General features: G+C 41.8%; 1 protein-coding gene across 6 annotated transcripts in view; it reads left to right on the forward strand.

The window, feature by feature from the left end:
- The window catches only part of PICALM (phosphatidylinositol binding clathrin assembly protein), an 86983-nt gene extending 67969 nt beyond the window's left edge, over positions 1-19014 (forward strand). For 3 of the 6 annotated variants that reach the window (XM_068140237.1, XM_068140270.1, XM_068140280.1), the window contains 6 exons: positions 480-579; positions 2259-2282; positions 4260-4319; positions 8990-9094; positions 15642-15744; positions 17645-19014. In XM_068140237.1, the coding sequence (XP_067996338.1) occupies positions 480-579; positions 2259-2282; positions 4260-4319; positions 8990-9094; positions 15642-15734 (382 nt within the window). In that variant the 3' untranslated portion in view covers positions 15735-15744; positions 17645-19014. The remainder of the gene's footprint in view (positions 1-479; positions 580-2258; positions 2283-4259; positions 4320-8989; positions 9095-15641; positions 15745-17644) is intronic. The other 3 variants (XM_068140249.1, XM_068140287.1, XM_068140260.1) reach the window with 2 other exon arrangements.
- Positions 19015-21798: the final 2784 nt, after the last annotated feature.

Genomic DNA, 21798 nt, shown 5'->3' on the forward strand with positions numbered 1-21798 from the left:
CTCGGTATCCTGAATCCAAGCTGTATTAATGGCTGTGAAACTACAGTCTCTGACTTGTAGCTGACCTTTAGACAAGTGAATTTTGAAGCAGGGCGTGTTCTGAAATAGTGAACATCTGCTCAAGCAGAAAACTTAGAATGATTAGCAAATCTTAGGCTTTTTGGGACCATCTGTGAAATCATCCTGAAATGTACGCTGTTGCTCCTGACCAAATTATCATAAGGCAAGGCAAGTAAGCTAGACTAACTTACCTATACTGGGTAACTCAACTCAAGCTGAGGTGGCTCATGTTGAGCATTGTACCTTACTCTTCTTTGATCAAACAAGGTGTCCTGAGATCTTTGATCAAGTCTTCTGCTAAATGCATTTCTTTCCTAGTAAAAGAAGGTAAGTTTCCACAAGGAAACTGTGTTTACCTGATAAGAGTTTTTTAAGAAAATCCAATATCTTCTAACCAATCTTTAAAACATTTTTTGAAGTGATGTAAACTGGACTCAGCCAGGTGAAAAGAAATTAACAGGCGGTTCCAACTGGCAACCCAAGATTGCACCTACAACTGCATGGAATGCTCCAACATTGGTAAGCAAATATTTTAAAACAGTGAGTTCCCTGCAACTTTGATACATGGGCTGATGTGTGACTGGGAAGTCTGGAAGTGAGCCACAGTTGCAGTAAAAGAGTAGTAGAACATTGGAGATGTGGTCAGTTTGAGATGTGTGCTGCTTGGATTTGTTTTTCTTAGCTGCGTGGTTCTAGTAAATCATCTGCATAAACAATTTATTCAGTAGTTCAAGTATTCTAGTAACTAGTTTTGTTGACTAACTTCAGCAGTTTTTGACTAGGCTCCCTTATGGCAAGTTAGCAGCCTCTGTTTCATTCAACTGAAGTAAAACTGAGTTCCAGTGGTGGTATTTGGGGGTCCACTTTGCAGTCCAGAAAAGTAGAAGTGTGAAAAGTTCTTCAGGCCTGCTGATTTGTCGACTATGTGTAACATTACTGCTCAGCCTGCTCTGAGGATGAGAAGGGGACAAGAGATTAAACCTCAAGATACCCATAGAGGTGTCTGCAGTGGTGTGGGATTCGGCTTTCTTAATGTACTTAGATACTACTTTCTTGCTCCAGTGTGTGCAGTTTTTTAAAATACATGTCAGTCAGTTGTAGTGATCTTCATACCAGATAGAACTGGCAAGACTTTTGGGGTAGTATGTAAAGTGAGGGCTCTTAATTGCATGCCAATACTTCCCTCCCTCCCCCCCCCCCCAAAAAAAAAATTAAAATGCAGAAACCCCAACAAAGAAATAAAAACAAACCGAAAAAGGCCCATGACCACCACCAAAACTAACCAAACAAAAACCCCAACCAAAACCCACACCCAAAAAATCCTCCAAAACATGAGAAAAAAGAAGTCAATAATTTACATGAGTAATCTTCAATGGTTAGTGTTGCACATGAATCCTGCACAGCCTTTCACCAGTACCTGGAGAAACTGTATATGGACAACACAGATAACAAACCATCTCTAAGGATTTATTGCATCTGACTCTGCAACTGAGTGAGGGAGATTCAATTCACAGTGTAATAATACAGTGCTGTGGGTTTGGAAAGGAAAACCTTGTCTCTCTGAATCCACTCCCTCTCCCTTACTGAGCATCCCGTATCAATTCACTGTGTTTATATAGAGAGAAATGTTTGTGGGCCTTATTAGAGGGTGTGTATGTTGAAGAAACTGTAACTACTCACCTGCTTTAATGACCAGTGGTTTACTTGTGCTTGAATTTGTTTAATAACTCATGTCTTGTATAGATGCATCTTCTTGTGATAAGTCATTACATTTAACAGCTTTTATTACTATACCGTTGAGACACTTCCTGTGATACTGTTCTATTAATATAAAAGAAATCTCTAAAGAAATGATCTAGGGGGAAAAAAAGTTTTATCATTCTCTGCTGGTCTATTTATTGTGGACTTGCTGCTGCTTGCTCAATAAATATGCTTTTGAAAATATGGCTTTCTCATCCTTGGAAAAAAGGCATATACCAAATAAGTGGACCATGCAAAACAATTGCAAACCTAGTAACGATGACAGTATCATGGGTGTCTGTTGTCTCAGTGAATTACTTGAATTACAAGAATGTGTTGAGGTAAACATTTAATGTATTTGTGAACTAAAATGCTATCTGTGTATATTCCATTGTGTAAGTATTTGCTTCTAATCCAGTGTTATTGCATTATGTAATTGTTCTCCCTGGGAAATACAGAATGGCATGCATTTTCCACAATACGTAAGTGAAACAACCCACAGCCTTTTGCAATCGATTGGCATGCTGATATTAACCACTGCTCTTGCAGAATCTCATAACCTTCTTGCTATTTACACGTTTCTCATTTTAAAATCTTTGGTGTGCCAAAAATTGAGCTTTCCTTAGCATACACAAACTTCATAGGTGGTCTGCAGGCTCTTGACTCGAATGATGGCATGGGAAATACCAAGGTTTGGGTTTTTTTCTTGCTTTAAACTACCATTTGCTGCCAGAGAGCTGGGGCACGTGTCTGTGCTGCCTTCAATGCACTTGGTGAATTTTGAATGAAGATAAAAATGTTTGTGTTTGAATAACTGCATGAAACCTCATGGGCTTCTGTGACACTTGGCACTTTATTCACATTTATGGTAGATCTTGATTATTTGTTTCTAATTGATTTATTTTTTTTTTTTCCCTTAGTGGGGAGAGACCAATATGTCATTAATGCTCATATAAAGAGAAAATCCATGCTGACAGTTTACAAAGGGCAAGCAACAACCTGTGCTTCCTGTCTGAGGAATGCAGCCTTAGATTTAAAGGAATTTTTTTTCTCTTATGTCAACAGTGATATTGGTCTTTCCCTGTATTCTGTTTTTATTGCAGGGCAATTCTAAAGTATAGTAGGTCCATACTTCAGCAGTCAAAAATAAATTTAGTCAGATATATGTACATGTGGGTACACAAGGGAAATAATATTCATGATAGCTTTGCCAGTTATGTGAAATATTTGGGTAGTACATAATCTAGAAAATCAGATAAATTTGTTCTGATGGCAACTGAAATGCCAGTGACACTGGCTACTACCTATGAAAAGGCAGCTGATACCTTAGAAATTAATTCAGAAGCAGCTTTGCTGATACCCTATTAATGTTACAATTTATCCGCTTTAATCCGATAATAAATATTTGGTCACTTCCCTCTTTCTTCTGTCAATAATCTGTGTACTGTGATGTGTGTGGTCTTTGTCTTGTCATGAATTGTAATGTCCACAGTAACAGCATGAGAATTAGGCTGTTTTTTTTCTTAAAGGAGAGACTGACTAACAGGAGGTGGAGTGGATAGACAGAAAATTATCTGAATGTTTATAAGCCCCAATTTACAGTCTAAGAGAGGTTTTTTTTGTCCTTCTTAAAAGTGGATAATAGAACTGCAGAACAAATAATATGGGTAGGATATAAAGATCTCTCTTTAATATACTTTCTTTCTAAGAGTTATCAGCTGGTTTTCTCTGTATTCATTGCCAAACTGTTCACCAAATGTAGTTTTACTCCAGGTTTTGTCTGTTCACAGCAATTTTACTGTAACTTCAGAAAAGCTAACTTAAAGATAATATTATCAGAGCTCCAAAATACTAAGAGAACCTAACCTGCTCAAATTCACTGTACTAAGTGGGTGAGTGAGAGGTAATGCAGGTTAGATATTTGTATTAGAGTTGAATTTGTACTGAAGCATGCTGGAAAAATCTCCATAGTGTGCACGTCCTGGCTAAAGAGAGGAGAATTCCTGTAGTCTCAGCAGAACCAATAGTCATTCTCTCTTTCAGTCTGTAAAATTTGCTCTTGAGACTCTTCAAGCACCATTACTTCTGACATTGACAGACAAGTTTATATTTCATGTGATTGGGGAAAAAAAATGCTTCTGCTTCCTGAATATTTTCTCTCAAATTTCTGTCTCGGTGTTTTCTTTAAACAGGATGCAGAGAGAATGGCAGTTTGAAGTGTAGTTTAGTCAACCAGGATCCTAAGAGGTTAATATCAAAACACAACTACAGATTTTCCAGGATTAGCATAGGTGTTGCATTACATCTGAAATAATTTGGAAACACACAAGACTGCAAATCTTACTTATTCTTTATGTTCATAATAATCCAAGTGCTGCACTTGACCTAAGCTTAGAAGACAATAACCAGTATGCAGCTGATCTCTTCTCCTCTAAGTTCGCCACTGTTTTTCACACCAGGCACCACCTGTCATGGCATATCCTGCCACAACGCCAACAGGAATGATGGGCTACGGGATGGTGAGTGGAACTCCTGCAACTCAGAAGTCAGATGCTCTGTATTACTTGGTTGCTTGTAGTTTGCCAGCAGTCTTTTTTTTTTTTCTGAACTTTTTACTGATGGTTGATTTTCAGCTCTTATTGGTTTATTCTGAACTAAGTGGGTTTTGTTTGAAATCTACCATTTCTTACCTCAGTTTCTATAAACTTCTAAAAATTAGGACAGTGTCTGTTCTTAATGGACTTCATTGCTGTAGAAATAAGTGTATCATGTTGCGCTGGGTCCTGCTGACATGCCTTCCTCACCCTCCGTGTTTGGAGATGACTTCTGAATCTTTTTCTGGAGCGTGGTGACAGGTGGTAGAGGAACTATGTGGGCAGGAGCATCAGGGGTTAGAGTGGGGACCTGCCGGTGATGGGGGCAAACCCATGTGTCAGGTTGAGAGCGGGCAGCCCTTTCCACTGGGCAGCACTCACTACAATCTGACCCCTCCCTCTGTGTGTCCCTACTTACACAGTGCTTAGCAGTGTTCACAACACCCCACCCCTCGGGTGTCAGAGCTTACAAAAGATTGCATTGCGCCCATTGTTCCTCTGGAGAGAGTTCTTAATGGGTTAGCACCTCCCCCCTCATCACATGGCCAGAGTGAATGCTACTATGAGGATTACATTTAAAAATATAGAACATATAATTATATAATGCAATTTTCCCTCAAAGACATTTTCATCTACATGGTTAGTTTCATAGTCTGCTTCCAAAAAGTTCTCTGTTAGAGAAGTTACAACTGCCAGTAAAAGTCATAGAATTTGAGGTACATTGCCCAACTTCATTAGTAAAGTTTTTATCCAGTCAAGCAGCATCTCTGTCATTTACCAAACCATATGATAAGTTATTAGTGTATAGATATGGGTCCAAAAGATCCAGCCAAAAACCCATGCAAAAGCTTGGAACATTATAATCTTAAAAGTTAACATCTCTACTTCCAATCCTTTTTCTCCAAACAAAGTGTTACTTTTCAAATAAAATACTATTTTTCAAGCCCCACGTTGGGTGCCAAAATACTGTAGTGGTTTGAGCCTTAACTGGAGCTTAAGAGCTCAGAGAAGAAGCCTGAGAATTTCTCCCCCTGCCCCCAGAGAGACTGGAGGTAAATCTACCAAAAATATAATCTGGAATTGGTTTGGAAGTAGGAGAAGTAATATTTTTAACAAAAACATATATACAGCAGTAACAGGGAGGATTTACAAGGGTAAGGAATAAGGATGAATAGGAAAAAAAACAATACAAAACCAAATTTGGATGGCCTTGTATCTCCCTCGATGTATGTGGATTTCAGTCCTCTAGAGAAGCATGGATGCGGCAGGGAGAAGAGCAGGCCTGACCACATGGCAGAACCAGGAGGCTAGCAGCGGCTCCTAGTCCTTTCAAATAGGCGAGGCAGGAGCAAAGAGAAGAAAATGGCTGCAGTGTCTTCCTTTTTATAGGCTTGCTGGACAGGAAACCTTTGACCCAGGGGACCCCTCCTCCTTGGAGGGGGAAATCAAGTCCCTCTCTGTTCACCTGGATCAGGTTTCTCTTATCCCCTTGGTAAGCAGGGCTCTTGCAGCCCTCCCCCAGGATGGGTGTAACCCAGCACACGTGAGCATAGCTACCTTCTCAACAGGAATATTTTATCAGTGAAATGAAAAGTTCCTTAAATATTTCCTCTAAATTGAGCAAAAGATACCTGTGACGATCAGTACAAAAAGCTGCAAGTTTGTGGCACTGAGGCACGTTGTGGTGTTGGTTGAGGATTGAACACCAGTACAAGAATGCTTTTAATACAAACTTGACCTTGATGCATGTTGCTCTGAGGAGCTGTTAAAATTTTTCTTATATCAAATTTTGAAATATTCCTGAAATTATGTGCATTAATGCCTCAAGTTTTGATGCAGTGAACAAAAAGGGAGATACAATTACTCTGTTCAATGGCTCACAGACTAGTGTAACAAATAAATGTTCCATCCCAGTCAGATTAGATTAATGATCTATCATTTGTATACAATTAGTAAGTGAACTGCAGAAGTGGACAACTGTGTTCTTGACAGGCTTTTGGGAGAATATCATGCTTCCCAGTAACTATCCATGAAGTCCTGTAGTATATTCTGGTTTAAATTGTTGTGGTTAAAGTACCTTAAAGTACCCCCTTAAACACCACGGTCCCCTTGTTGCATAGAGAGGAATGTGCCTCTGGGTACCTCCAGGCACCCTGCCCACTTCTTCCTCCCCAGCTCCGACCAGTGCTGAAGCATCTTTATGCATCATCTGTAGAAGTGGACTGTCTCTAACACACAGCTAAGGACTTCTTCCAGACCAAAGGTCAGCTGACATGTTATGCTATTTGGCAAATCCACTTTGAACAGGGCTGCAAAAAATCACTCTCCCCTTAGGCTGTGCTGCCATTCAGCGAGACTTAGACAGGCTGGAGAGTTGGGCAGGGAGAAATTTAATAAAGCTCAACAAGAGCAAGTGTAGAGTCTTGCACCTGGGAAAGAACAACCCCATGGAGCAGGATAGGTTGGGGACTAACCTGCTGGAGAGCAGTGAAGAAGAAAAGGACCTGGGGGTCCTAGTGGATGCAAGGTTGACCATGAGCCAGCAACTTGTGGCCAAGGAGGCCAATGCCATTCTGGGCTGTATTAGAAGGGCTGTGGTTAGTAGATGGAGAGAAGATACCCTCCACCTTCACTCTGCCCTGGTGAGGCTGCAGCTAGAACACTGTGTCCAGTTCTGGGCTCCTCAGTTCAAGAAGAACCTCAGGGAACTACTTGAAAGAGTCCAGTGCAGAGCCACAAAAATGATTAAGGGAGTGGAACATCTTCCTTATGAGGAGAGACTGAGGGAGCTGAGGGCTCTTTAGTTTGGAGAAGAGGAGACTAAGGGGTGACCTCATTAATGTTTATAAATATGTAAAGGGTGAGTGCCAAGAAGATGGGAGTCAGCATCTTCTTGGTGATGCCCAGTGACAGGACAAGGGGCAATGGGTGGAAGCTGAGGCACAGGAAGTTCTATGGAAACACGAGGAAAAAAAAAAAAATTCACTGTGAGGGTGACAGAACACAGGAACAGGCTGCCCAGGGGGGTTGTGGAGTCTTCCCCTCTGGAGACATTCAAGACCTGCCTGGATGCGTTCCTGTGTGATCTGCTCTGGCAAGGGGGTTGGACTGCATGATCTTTTGTGGTCTCTTCCAGCCCCTAACATTCTGTCCTTGTGTGATTCAAAGTCAGGCCCTTCTTTTTGTATAACTAAATATACAGGAAGGCTGGGGAAGAACTTCTCAGGATCTCAGGTAGTGACAGGACTAGGGGGAATGGAATGAAGCTGGAGGTGGGGAGATTCAGGCTAGATGTGAGGAGGAGGTTCTTCACCATGAGAGTGGTGAAACCCTGGAATGTGTTGTCCAGGGAGGTGGTCGAGGCCCCGTCCCTGGGGGTGTTTAAGAGCAGGCTGGATGAGGCTCTGTCCAGCCTGATCTAGTGTGGGGTGTCCCTGCCCATGGCAGGGGGGTTGGAACTAGATGATCCTTGTGGTCCCTTCCAACCCTGAATGAAACTATGAAACTATGAAACTACCTCTAGTGTTAATTCAGATTTGATCTGCACAGCTCTGCACTGATGGTACTGGAAGCATTTTCTTCCTATTTTGATTTGTTAGTGAGCTATATAACACATCCTGAACACTGTCCTGGCTCATTTGAATGTTGCTCCTAGGAGTTTCTGAAACACTGACCCACTCTATAATCCTTGTATTTTTTCTTAAAAGTAGTAGTAGGTTCCAGAGTTCTGAGCATGGCCATTTCAAAGTGGCAGTCCAGTAACAGGCTTTTTTCCCTTGGTGAGGGCATACTGGGACAGGCAGTTCTGTTACTAGCTTAGAATTCCCAGACTGATGGTTACTGTGTCTTCATTGTGCTAGCAGTCATATTTAATTCACATCTTTTGTAGGGTGTTTTCATCAGGGTCACTTCCTTGAATGGATTGACCATCTGATTGCCCAAACAACTGGTTGGCATGATAGGAGGAGTAAAAGGATTACTCAAGGAAAAGCTGCTTGGAATGGGGATTGCTTTAGTAGGCATACTGATGAGCATCAGCCTAAGCCTGCAGGATGTGCCAAAAGCAGCCCCAGAGATGGGTGTACTCTGTAAAAGAAATGAAACCTGATTTCTAAGACTATTAATACATGTTAAATGCTTTGTTTCGACTCAGCTGTGGTGTCAGTAATAATCTAGATTGTAGCATGACTTTACATACAGTTCTCAATTTTCAACATTTTTGAGCTCTATCAGCTCTGTGTTGGCATCTGTAAAACTGTTCCTGTGCTTTTGAAGGCAGACAGGGAGGTGCTGTCAGACCTTAGTTTTGGGACCAAGATAACCAGCACAAGTGCTTGTGCTTAAGTATTTTAGTGTCTTGCATCTTTGCAGAAAGAGATTAAATGGGCTCAGTTGTTATTGAGAGTATTCCTTGAAAAGGCTCCAATGTCCCTTTCTTCTAACCATTATTTGCAGAGTATTGTGGAAAGTGTCTAGAATTGCTCCTATTAGTTATGATCAAGAATTTTCACCTGTTTGCCATTATCCTTTCTCTTGTTAAATACTTGCAGTGTGTTAATGCTATGTGTGACTCAATGTTGTCTGGATTTTTTCAGCCATCGCAGATGGGAGGAATACCAGTAATGACACAGCCAACTTTAATATACAGTCAGCCAGTCATGAGACCACCAAATCCTTTTGGCCCTGTACCAGGAGCACAGGTGGGTACATTCAAAATTCTTGGTGCTAGGGACCAGTTACAGATGTCACAGGATCACAGGATGTTGGGGGTTGGAAGGCACCTCCAGAGATCGAGTCCAACCCCTCTGCCAGAGCAGGACCATAGAATCTTGCACAGGTTGCACAAGAATGCATCCAGATGGGTCTTGAAAGTCACTAGAGAAGGAGACTCCATACCCACTTTGGGGAACCTGTTCCAGTGCTCCATGACCCTCACAGTGAAGAAGTTCCTCCTCGTGCTGAGGTGGAACCTCCTGTGCTGTAGTTTATAGCCATTGCCCCTTGTCCTGTCACAGGGTGCAACTGAGAAGAACCTGTCCCCTCCCTCTGCACACTCAGCCCTCAGATATTTATAAACATATATTAAATCTTCTCTCAGTCTTCTCTTGTCCAGACTAAACAGCCCCAGGGCTCTCAGCCTCATAAGGCACGTACTCCAGTCCCTTAATCATCCTGCTCTCTGTTGGACTCCCTCGAGTAGATTCCTGTCCCTCTTGAACTGGGGAGCCTAAAACTGGATGCAGTATTCCAGGTGTGGCCTCACCAGGGCAGAGTAGAGCGGAAGAACCACCTCCCTCGAACTGTTGGGCACACTCCTCTTAATGCACCCCGGGATAACATTGGCTTTCTTGGCCACAAGGGCACATTGCTGACCCATGGATAACTTCTTATCCACCAGGACTCCCAGGTCCTTCTCCACAGGGCTGCTCTCTAGCAGATTGCCTCCTAACCTGTACTGCTGCAGTTTCTTCAAAAGTATTTTGGTATTTTCTTGCTTTGGGCAAATGTGTTGCACAAGCCCAGTGATTCCTGTAGGGATTGCTTCCTAGCCTTCTCATCTATATATTGGCAGTATCAGGTTTGTTTCACAGAAGCAAAGAGGATAGCATTTTGATGGCGTTGTTTTTCTGGCAATGTGTTTGAGACTACCCTCAACTTTGTACCCTAGTACTTTGTACTAGGAATAGTTAATGTTAATTCTGTTTGATGAAGACCAGCTTCTTCCCTGAACCTTATGTTCTCTGCTGCTTTTCCTCCAAGTGTGGCTTTGTGAGACTGTGCCATCACAGCTTTTTGCTAAATGCAGGTGGCACTGTTTTGTGACCTGTTACACTTAAAAGTATTAGTTTATAAAGTAACAGTCTGACTGTAGCTGTAAGCTAAGTGTAAGCTGTGTGTTTATATGACAACATAAGTGGTAGTTCTTGCAGCTCTTGCAGCAGGGTGGGCTTGGACTAGATGACCTTCAGAGGTCCCTTCCAACCCAAACCATTCTATGATTTTGCAGAGGACAAAGAGGTTGTATGTAGCCTTTTAAATTAATGAGATGGGTTGGAAAAGACCCTTGTATCAAAACCTGGTGGAACTTCAACCCAGCACCTGGCTGTTAGAACTGACCATTCTGTGAAAGGCATATGGCATGTGCATCTAGTTTTAACCCTTGTTTTGGCCAAAGGTTTCTGTATTCCTCCATGTTTTGCAGAGGACACAGTTGTGAAGATAATAGCTATGCTAACCTAGCTGACCTTTCCTTGTTAGGTGAAGGTGTGATGTTGAAGGGAGCATTCCTTACCTTGACTGCTCTTCTGCTTCTCCTGTTGGATGTTGATTCATCACCTAGCATACAAGAATGCAAGTGTGTTGAAGGGTTACTCTGAGCATTGATAAGAACTGACTTTAATAATAATGGTATTTAAATACCTACCTTTTATTGTTTGTTTTGCAAAACATAGCCACCTGAAGATGTTTTTTTGCAGTAGGAAAAATGAGTAGAGGTGAAGAAGGATGGAGAACTTTGAACACCTTCATTGAGATCCTTAAGACTTTGTGTTTGACCTGTGGCTGGAGGCAGAGCCAATCTGCCAGTTAAATTGGGAACTCCAGCATTAAATGTGGCTTTACTTAACAGTCAAATGCTCTTGTCAGCAGTCCCACAGTACATCATGGCTTGTTAGGAAAATGCAGTATATCAGGACCGTATCTTGATCTTACTATGAAGAGCTCTGTCTCTATAGGTGACTGTAGAAGATCATTCATGTGTGACTTCACTTAGGTGTATATTGGTGTATGTGTGCTGCTGGGGACTGGAGTGTGGAGGGAGAACAACTAGAAGTATACTGGAACAGGAAAGTGCCTGAGTCCTGTTCCTTTATGAGTGACACTGCTGTGTGCTGCCAGTGGGCATACAGCGTGTCTTGTGGCTATGTTTAAAGAAATTTAAAAGCTTTATTTGAAAGGGATTCTGCTAGATTTCTGTAGATGGAAATACCATTTTCTGTTGACTGACTTGAACTTCTGAGAGCTGCTTTGCACACACAGGCACATCAGACAAGCGATTCAGTATCCTTCACATGGGTTTTACAGTACTTCAAGGGGAAAAATGTGTTTGTGACAGCTCTTAAATAGAGAAAAAGTGAAAGAATCCTCAGGAGTAAGAATTGTTTTCTCAATTTCCATTTGGGAATGTCGGGGGGGCAGAAATCTGCCTACCTGCCTAATTTAGCTGTGACAGGTAAGTAGGTCTGAACAGCTGGGTGAGCCTTTCTGCTTCATTTGACATTGCAGGGCTTGGTCTAGGTTGAATCCTAGCTGGCTGTCATAACAGGAAAAGGAGGAATTAGTCACAAGTGAGGTATGCAGAGTTATTGTGCATATCTGACAAAACATTTGGCTCCTGTGAGAATTAATTTGGTAGAACACACACCTTTTTGATCATTAGGATTAAGGATCATTTACATAATTGGGTTTTCCCCGAGACACAGAATCTGTGCTGCTTGCAGGTGTTGAGTTCTCAGAAGTCTGACCCAAATAAAACAACTGAACTGAAACGAAGGCTGCCTGTGAGAGATGCTCCCCCCTATCTGCAGAGAAGGCATTTACTAACCTATAGTCTCAGAGGAGAACTGCATTGTTACATACAGTTTATGCTTAGTCCTGAGGTTCTTCTGAGCATATTTGCCTGTTTGTGTTCAGTTCATGCTCCTGTTGTGGCAGAGATCAGAGAATAAAGACAAAAAAAATATGTTCTTGGAGTGCAAAGCTTAAAGAGTGGTTGTCTGGAAGGCACACAGCTCAGAGTGCCTGCAGCCCACATGGATCACTCTGAACACCAGGATTCTAATACAGGTTTTGTCCATGGTATCCTGGTGACAAAAAGCAAATAGTTTTAATATTTATGTTTAAAGCACCAGATTACATCACTTACCTCTAGTCTGCTGATGGATTTTAGCTGCTGTCTACAATAAAGAAACCTGAAGGTACTTTAAGGCATAATGACAGGTACAAATTTGTTGCCAAAAAATTGTGATGCCAAATTGTATTATGTTGGGAATTCCTCCTGCTTTGTTCACAGACTGGTAAAATAGGCATGCCAGTGTTGTCTGTAATTTAAACTGGTGTTCCTGACTTAATACTTTTTTAAAATTAACCTTAATACTTTTCTTATCTCTAGACATATTTTGCTTCTATTTCAAATATTCTGTTTACAGGCATGCAACTTGATTTCTAATTCTTGCTATCAAAAACAAGAGTAGTGTGAGGGGTTTTAAGGGCAAAATAATTGAAACAATTGAGAATGACACTAGAAGAGTTGCTTTGAAAATCATGGGGAAGATGATATTCATAGTTTTGAAAGAAGTATTATCTTAATCTGGGCTGGAGGAGAACAGATTTACACTGGATATTAGGAAGAAATTTCTTACAGTGAGGGTGGTGAGATACTGGAACAGGTTGCCCAGGGAGGTTGTGCATGCTGCCTTCCTGGAGATGCTCAGGGCCAGGATGGACAGGGCCTTGAGTAACCTGGTTTAGTGGAAGGTGTCCCTGCCCATGGTAGGGGGGATGGAAACAGATGATCTTTGAAGTCTTCTCTGACCCAAATTACTCTATGATTGGTTCTATGATCTTGGCTAATATAAAATGTTACAGTACTGATAAACCACTGGTATGGGTTTAAGTGTTATGCACTCTGCTCTGATTACCCCCAAAACAAGGTAGCCTTAGAAGGGGAAGCAGCTGGGTAGTGAAAATGTTAAGGTTTAAAAAACCAGCAAAGAACTTACTTGGCCTACTGCTCACATCTGTGTGAATTGCAACCTTGCAGTCAATAACATCACTGAAGTGGACAGAAAGGGTGTTTGGAGTGATTGCCTGGTAATGAAGAATAGCTAAATGTGCAAGTAAGAGAGTTGGTTTTGTGGGGTTGGGTGGGGTTTTCTTGTTTTTTAGTTGAATTTTGTTGGGCTTTTCTCTTGGCTTGTTGGGGTTTTTGGGTATTTGTTTTGAAAGTAGAACAACAGGGTATGCCGTAAGAACAGACCTACGCCAGAAAGTAGACTTCACAGGCATGTAGACTTGTTCAATGAGAAACCAGTGTCCTCTGGGCTCTTCTGTGTTGCTTTGACTCTGGAGAGTTTTTGTCTTTGTTGGAAGCACAAGAGATGATGAACACTTGAAGGTGAGACAAGCTTTGTATCTGATCAAGCACAGGATGCTGCACTTTTGATCACACAAGTTCTGGGCAGTAAGGAGACTAAATCACAGTTCTAGATTTATCTGCACTAGAGAAAGTAGTAGCCAGTGCTGCTGTTTCAAATTCTGCTGCTTAGAAACTGCTCTGGTAGGTTCAGATTTTCAGATCTATTTATAGCCAGTATTCTATATAGATGCAAAGTAGGAAACTATCAAAGTATACTTACACTTTTTTTTTTTTTTTTTTTCTTAAGGCCTCTTTTAATTAGAGGCATCTGATTATGTATTTACTGTGAAGTATTGTGTCTGGTCTCAATTTGGCTGTGGCACCTAGAAAGTAGCATTGTCAAGTTGTTTTTTTCCCAGTATTTAATCTGAACAGGCTTCCTAAAATTTCACCTCTGTTTCTGGTTACATGCTGATGTTGCATAAATGACAGAGCTCTACCAGGCTTCCACACTGCTTTCAAACTGGGACATTACGTTGGACCTGATAACAACTGGAGATTTGCCAACTCAATTTAACAGGACTTTTCATATGTGACTTCAGGCCATTTGACCATGAAGGGGAAGAATGTCTCAGGGAATTAAGTCACAGGCCTGCCTTGCTGAAGTTGTGACTGTTGGACTTCATCATTAGTCTGGATTAAATCCTGGAGAGTGGGGGGTGTGTCAGCTATGGCTTTCCAAAAGGAAGAACCAAGTTTAAAAGGGGAACTTCTGACATCCTGAAACTGCTTCTCAAGCACTTCCCATTCTGTCTCATGACTCTTCTACAATCTATTTATGGGGACTGGATCCAAGTGTTGCATGGGAAGTGGGGATAAAGATTTCAAACCAGACAGAGAATAGTTATCCTGAAAAAACTCCTTCTTCCCACATGGTTTCTGAGATAGACATTAACCTGAAAGTTTTAAATGTGCAGTGGTAATATTTACACCCTAGGCAATTCTGCCGGCATTTCCCATAAGCATGTTCTCTGTCATGCCTAGGTCAGCAGGCATTCAGGATTTTCATACTAAATATATCTTCAGAAGATGTTTTCTGCAGTGGGTCTGAAGTGCAGGGGTACAGTGGTGAATAGTAACTCAGTTATGAGTGAACTTAGTGATGGAACCTGAAATGGAGAACGCTGACTGTGTTAATTGTAACTGCAAAAACATGCAAGCTCTATGAGGGAGGAAGGCAAACAGAACTTAATAAAACACCTTTTGTAACTGGGAAGACACTAATGAAGAAGGAAAAGGGCTAAAAAAAATTAAATCAACAAATAGATACTCCTGCAATTACAGCCTGCAGGTTATTGGTCCTTTCCAGCAGCAGCTGGAACACCAATATTACCTATTTGTAAATAATGTGCTTTATGTGGATTAATTGTCTTGTGGTCCTTTAAGTACCTGGCTACAGGATGTGATTGTTCTTAATACAGATAGTATAGACTTGTGGTCTTAGTCTTCAGTTCTCACCTAAAATGGCATCAGTTGACAAACTCATCTATTTTTAATTTTCTACCCCCAAAATGTATCCTGTGTTCTCCTTCTGGGCCCCAAATTGACAATTCTCCATTGTCTGCTGTCCAGCCTCTTTTTATATGAATCTTACTTTGAAGGGAAAAGATGCTAAGAGTTGTTATTTCTGGAGAAGGTATGTGGAAAGCTGTCATGCTCTGACCAGACCCTGGCCTCATCTGTCCCTGCCAGTACATATGATTGCCAGCAAGGCAGGGAGAGTGCTAACCTATTTCACAGGACTCAGGCTTAATGTTTGTATCTTCTTTTGAAGAAAGCTGCAGTGAAGACACAAAGTTATCTGCTGATTTGGCAAATGCCACTTGAACTTTATTTTTCCGGAGGGTCATGTCCAGCTTGTTTCTGCATTACACCAACCATTGATGAGGCTTTCTGTTTTCCACATGACCAAACACCCTGTTTTAATAGTTGATTTCTGCCAGGTTTTCCTCTTAACCTCCCTTTGTCCTTTCATTACATGTTCAGCTTTCATATTCTGTCATTCTGAGACTTTTTCTTTCTTTCCCTTTCTCTGTCGTCTTTCCTACTAGCTGTCTGCAGCATCCAGTCCTTCCAGTCAGAGTCCTCACAGAGCCTCAGGAAAGGATCCCTTTGCAGAGCTCTCTCTCCAGGATTTCTTGTAAAACAACTTAGGTATTGTCCATTACTCTGGGGAGATGCTGGTTTTTGTAATGTAACACAAAGTTCTAAATCAAGTTCTAATAATAAGACTAGAACTGTTTCCAAAGAAAATAGGAACAAGTTTGTGTTGAGTTGGAAGCATTGTGGAAGTGGCTTGGAAACTCAGTATTTCACAGTATCACAGTATCACTTAGGTTGGAAAGGACCTCGAGGATCATCGAGTCCAACCTGACACCGCAGACCCCATGACTAGACCATGGCACCAAGTGCCACGTCCAATCTCCCCTTGAACGCCTCCAGGGTCGATGACTCAACCACCTCCCTGGGCAACCCATTCCAATGCCGAATGACTCGCTCGGTGAAGAACTTCCTCCTCACCTCGAGTCTGAACCTCCCCTGGCGCAGCTTGAGACTGTGTCCCCTTGTTCTGGTGCTGGTTGCCTGGGAGAAGAGGCCAACTCCCTCCTGGCTACAACCACCCTTCAGGTAGTTGTAGAGGGCAATAAGGTCACCCCTGAGCCTCCTCTTCTCCAGGCTAAACAATCCCAGCTCCCTCAGCCTCTCCTCATAGGGCTTGTGTTCAAGGCCTCTCACCAGCCTTGTTGCCCTTCTCTGGACACGCTCAAGTGTCTCAGTGTCCTTCTTAAACTGAGGAGCCCAGAACTGGACACAGTACTCAAGGTGCGGCCTAACCAGAGCAGAGTACAGGGGCACTATGACCTCCCTGCTCCTGCTGGCCACACTATTCCTAATGCAGGCCAGAATGCTATTGGCCCTCCTGGCCACCTGAGCACACTGCTGGCTCATATTCAGGTGGCTGTCGATCAGCACACCCAGGTCCCTCTCTGTCTGGGAGCTCTCCAGCCACTCCGACCCCAACCCTACGTTCTCTCTCCCACAAATGGACCTTGAGCTTTCAGGGGAGTGCAGCTACCGTATACCCTTGACCGATGAACGGTACCGTCTCTATCGGGGAAGGTCGTCCTCTTCGACCGAGCGCGCAGCTTCGGGAGGGACGCACATGGAGCGGTGAGGGAGGAAGGGGACACCCGCCTAGCCAGCCAGATCAGCCGAATCAACCCTGGCGATCAATGGGGTGACAGATGTCGCAGCCAGATCGCCCTCACATCCTATTTGTAACAGCAGTGGTTTAAAGGATTGATCGAGTCACTGGAAGTGACGTGTTGTAGTTCCCATCTGACCTGCAAGCACCAGCACCCTTGGTGCTTGCTGTGGTTAGGGAGAAGGAGCTGGTACTGCCTGGTATTTGATATTTGGTCAGGAAGATTCTTAGGGATTGTGGTCAGCAGCAAACCCCTGTCTGCTGCTGGCAGCCTGCGCAAGCACCACACCAAGGAGTTCACTTTATGCAGGAAGTACTCATTTCATGCATGGAAGGGCTCAGTCCTGGTACATGTGTGCTGGAGTGGTTCTGTTCTTTCCAATCAGGGGCAGGGAATTAAATACTAAAATAAGGGAGAACCTGGAAGAATTCAAGAATTCAGCATAAGGAATGAGACCGCAGAAAGACAGTAGGCTTCCCTGCACACAATGTCTGCTTTTTTGGTGTGCGCTGCTTCTGGTTCAGCATGAAAAATTACTTTGAGTTCTCTTCATATTTATGTTGATCTGTGTTGTGCTGCCACTGGTGATAATGGTGCATGGATGAGTCAGGGGATTTTCTTATTGTTGGACAAGTCAGCTTAATGCAGAGAGATGTTCCATAGGCTGGTGTAGCTGGATAAACACCTTGATGGCTTTTGGTTGTTTTCTGGCCCTGATTTTTCTCAAACCTCCAGATCTTGGGGGAGCTTGGGCAATTGAAGAATGCAAGGTTTTGTTTAAGAAAACAGATTTATAGTGAAGTCCTACTTCTGTTGGATGTTAACACAAGGGTTTTTAATCTTTCCAGATTCAGTTTATGTAACTGTGTTAAATGGAAGAAAAGGTTTCCAAAAAGATGTGCTCACCAGTAAACCCCCACTTCCAGGAGAAAATGAACTTCAGTCTCTCAAACTCTCCTCTTCCATGAAGTGATGCAGTGAAATGATGAAGACCAACAAAAGAAGCTGGGACAACTGTGTAAGAAAATGTCACTATATGAGACAAAGCCAAGAATTGCCATGGACTAAGACAGATCTGTTTTCTGGTGACTTAGAGGTCAATACTTTCAGCTTCTAATAATATCCCTAATTGGTAACAAATAACAAACAAAAAGATGCCTTTATTCTGGGAATTGAGATTGGTGTTTGGAAGTGCTGTCCGGTGGGGATGTGTCCTTTACCATAACGTGAAACAAGACTTTGGGCAGGGGAGGGTCAAATCCTAATTCGTAATTCTGCAGTTACCTTTTCTTCAGTCCTCACAAATGTAGGCACAGCAGTAATGGAAATTAACTTCTTTACTTCTTTGGGTTTTTTTTTTTAAATGATATATTCAGTTTGCAGTAGACATTCCTTATGTATTATTGTTTGTATTTATTTATGATTATCAACTTAACATTAATATTGTATCAAAAAAAAACTCCTTATGAAAATGAGTATGGGTGTACACACTATGTCTGATTTTTATCCACGAAGAATGAATCTGATTCAGAAAGCTTTTCAGCTGACATACAGAGCACTAAATATTTTAAAAGGTCTGAATCTAATGAATTCTCAATATATATGGGAATTAGGGAAGAGCTGTAAAATGCATTAATCCTTATAGTCAATTCTGTGCCTAGGATTTTGTAAGGGAACAGTTAACTGACTAGAAGAAGCACTACATTTTTAATTCAGCATTAGTGCATTGGGAAGGAACTTTACTGCTTCATGCTTGACATGTCATTATTTTTACATTTGACATTATAAGGCCTTTCCAAAATGAATGTGAGGAATTGCTTTCACTTTGAGACTTTCCTTCTTTTCTGTTAAAAAACAAAAAAAGGACGTGTTGTGTGTTGGGGGGGAAAGACTTTTCATTTGGCTAGTGCCACGTTTCTGATCATGTACCTTTTAAAAAGTCCAAAAAGGGGAAGTAGCTTCCTTACACAGGTCTAGTGGGTATTTAGTTATCGAAGAATTAAAGCAGCACTGTTGATCGGTGCTTTGTGTAAATAAATCACAACTGCTGGGTGGAGTGGGGCCTTCAGAAGGATAGTCCACGATATGAAAGCAATTCTGTACATGAATTAAGCATACTTGCTGCATTGTCTCTGCAGATTCTATTTTTGTTGAAAATATTAAAATGTATGTTAGCAAAAATGGGTGGATTTTCAAATAAAATGCAGCTTCCACAGAACTTTGGTTACGGTATCAATGTCTGAGGTGCTTTTCTTTTATTTTTTTTTTCTGCTTAAAATGTGCACTGATAATTGCTTTGTCTCATTAATAAAATACCAGATGTATTTAGTATGTGCATAGTGTATTACAGGGAGTGCAGCACCGTCAACCTGTGAATGACATGACTTGTGGTGCTGTGGTAGGTTGCCTTAGTTGCACCATCAGGAGGCGTCTCATGAAAACCTGGATTTGTTACTTAAGATACTTCACAAGCTAGTTTTTCAAAGTGTTCATGTGTGGTGGTGAGAGAAGGCCTAGCTCTCCCTCCCCCACAGAGAAAGAAACCACAGCTAGCTCAGTTGGAGAAGCAAAGCTATATTTACAAGCAAGATGAAATGCAGGTTATATATATACACAATACACAGTATTTACAATATATACAGAAATACACTGCAAAGAAAGTAATACAGAACAAAACTCCCTCCTCCGGACAGAGGAGGGTTCCCCCCCTGTACCCCTCTCTCCCCCTACCTCCCTTTTTCCCAAAAGGGTTAGAGAGAGAGAAAAGCTAATTAATAAGGATGAAATTTTGTTAGGCTTCAAAAGCGCATGCAGGGATTAGTTTTCATATCTCAAGGTCAGCTCCAGCTGGTTGCTCAGAAGTAGACAGGCTGGAAAGGCAGAACAGACTGCAACAGAGACAGACTCAAACTGAACTAAAAGTTGCATTCTACCTATCTACCAATGAAATTCGTTTAGAATATCTGAATGTTTTCAAAATATTCAGCCAGAGTGTTCCAGCAACTGTCCCTTTCTTAAAGGCACAGCCTGAAATGGTCACATCATGGCAATAAACTTGTGCTGTTTATAACTGAGCAAGATACACAAATATGCCCCCCAAAATTATGTAATCTAATCTTCCAGCAGAAGGTAATGCTGGAGAAGCTTTGAAGAGTTTGAGATCATCATCCAATTAGACATAAAAATTTATCACATGGAGATCTTAAAGGTCTTTTCCAACCTAAGCAATTGTATGATTTTTGTGATAGATGTGGAACTTTCCTCTTCTCAACTACCTAAGGCTTGTCCTGAAGGATCATTAAAGATCACAGAAAACATGCAGTCGAAAGATACCTCAGAGATCACCCAGTCCAACCTTTGACCCAGCACTGAAATCACTAAAATGAAGGATCATGAAATGATCAGTAGAGTTAAAATTTATTTCTACAAGCATCCATAAAACAAGCAACCAACCAAACCCTGATGCTGATACTTTTAGGGTATATAATGTGTATGCCCAGATTAGGGAATTTCATGCATAGTTTATGTAAATCTTTACCTTTCTACTAATGAGGCTTTCAGCCTGGGACTGTTGCCACCAGAGAACAACTGCTTTTTAGTTTTTGCTTGCACTCAGAGTATAAAAAATGTGGATTGTCTGAATCAGGGGTCAGCTGGAAGAAAAGGTGCACTTTTGTGTGCTTTTAGATAACTAGCAGGGTACAAATAGTTGTGAAGCACAGTCCGCAGCTTTTGTGGAAGATTAAGGTAAGACCTTCCTCCTCCATATACCAGTGTACAGAGTTGTGATAAAAACAGACACTACCATTGCCATCTGTCTAGGTTTGTGATGCTCTGATGGAGTTCAGTCTCCATTATGAGGTTATTGACTGAAGATGGATCTGTTTTCCTAAATCTTTGTGACCCTTTAGACCTTCTTTGTGGGACTGTGGACTCGAGGTCGCAATACAGGTGACAATCTCTGAACAGACAAAGGGACCTCTTCTGCAGGGACGATGAATGCATCTCCTGATCTTTATTGCTCACTCATGGCTGCTCTGTTCTGTAACAACTGCTGTGCAGGTGAAGCTTTCTTGATGGAGGCCTTGCTAATAAACTTTGCTTTAGGTTTACTCTGGGAGACAAACTGGCTGGAGAATTTCCCTGAGGGTTATTTTCCCTTTTACTTTGGTTCCTTAGAAGTACATTGGTTTGCGATATGGCTGGAAGAACAGTTGCAGCTTAATTTAAAAAGCATAGCTGATAGACCTGTTTCTTTTGAATCACTGACCATGTGTAATAATGAGGGTCATGGAAACCCAGTTCTCTTCAAAATTGAGTTCAAAGGCAATTTAACCTAGAAGTCTGTCCAGGAATGCTGCCTGCTCTTGGCAAGCAACAGATGCAGAGCTTTGCTAGAGGGATGTGCTTCCTTTTAGAAATTCGTGAAGGAAACTTAGGTGGCAACACTGTCACAGCATTTTTACATTTCTTTAATCAGAGAATTCTACAATTAAGACAATTGTCTCCTCTTGAGACAATTATTCTTGTGAGAATAAGAACCTTAACAGTAACGTCATGCACACAGGAAGGTTTAGGTTAGACAGTAGGAAAAATTTCTTCACTGAATGGATTGTCAAGCCCTGGAACAGGCTGCCCAGGGAGGTGGTTGAGTCATCATCCCTGGAGGTGTTTAAAAGACTATAGATGTGGTGCTGAGGGGCGTGGTTTAACAGCAGACTTAGGAGTGCTAGGTTAATGGTTGGATTTGATAATGCTAGAGGTTCTTTTCCAGCACAAATGATTCTGTGATTCATGTGTTCTCTGAAAGCCCACATGTGGAATCTTCATCTGAAAAGAAGTCTAAATCCTCTTGCTGTTTCTCTTCTTTGTTTCAGAGTTACAAACTAAACTGAAGTGTTCTGTGCAGTAAATTGACACTGACAGCACCTCAGGAAACTTGAAAACCCATTGCACAACTGTACATGACATCAACCAGCTCCTGGAATGTGTCACAGGCTCT

Source organism: Melanerpes formicivorus, unplaced genomic scaffold (genome assembly GCF_026170545.1).
Source record: "Melanerpes formicivorus ecotype bairdi unplaced genomic scaffold, bMelFor1.0.p_v2 SCAF_1, whole genome shotgun sequence".
NCBI lineage: Eukaryota > Metazoa > Chordata > Aves > Piciformes > Picidae > Melanerpes > Melanerpes formicivorus.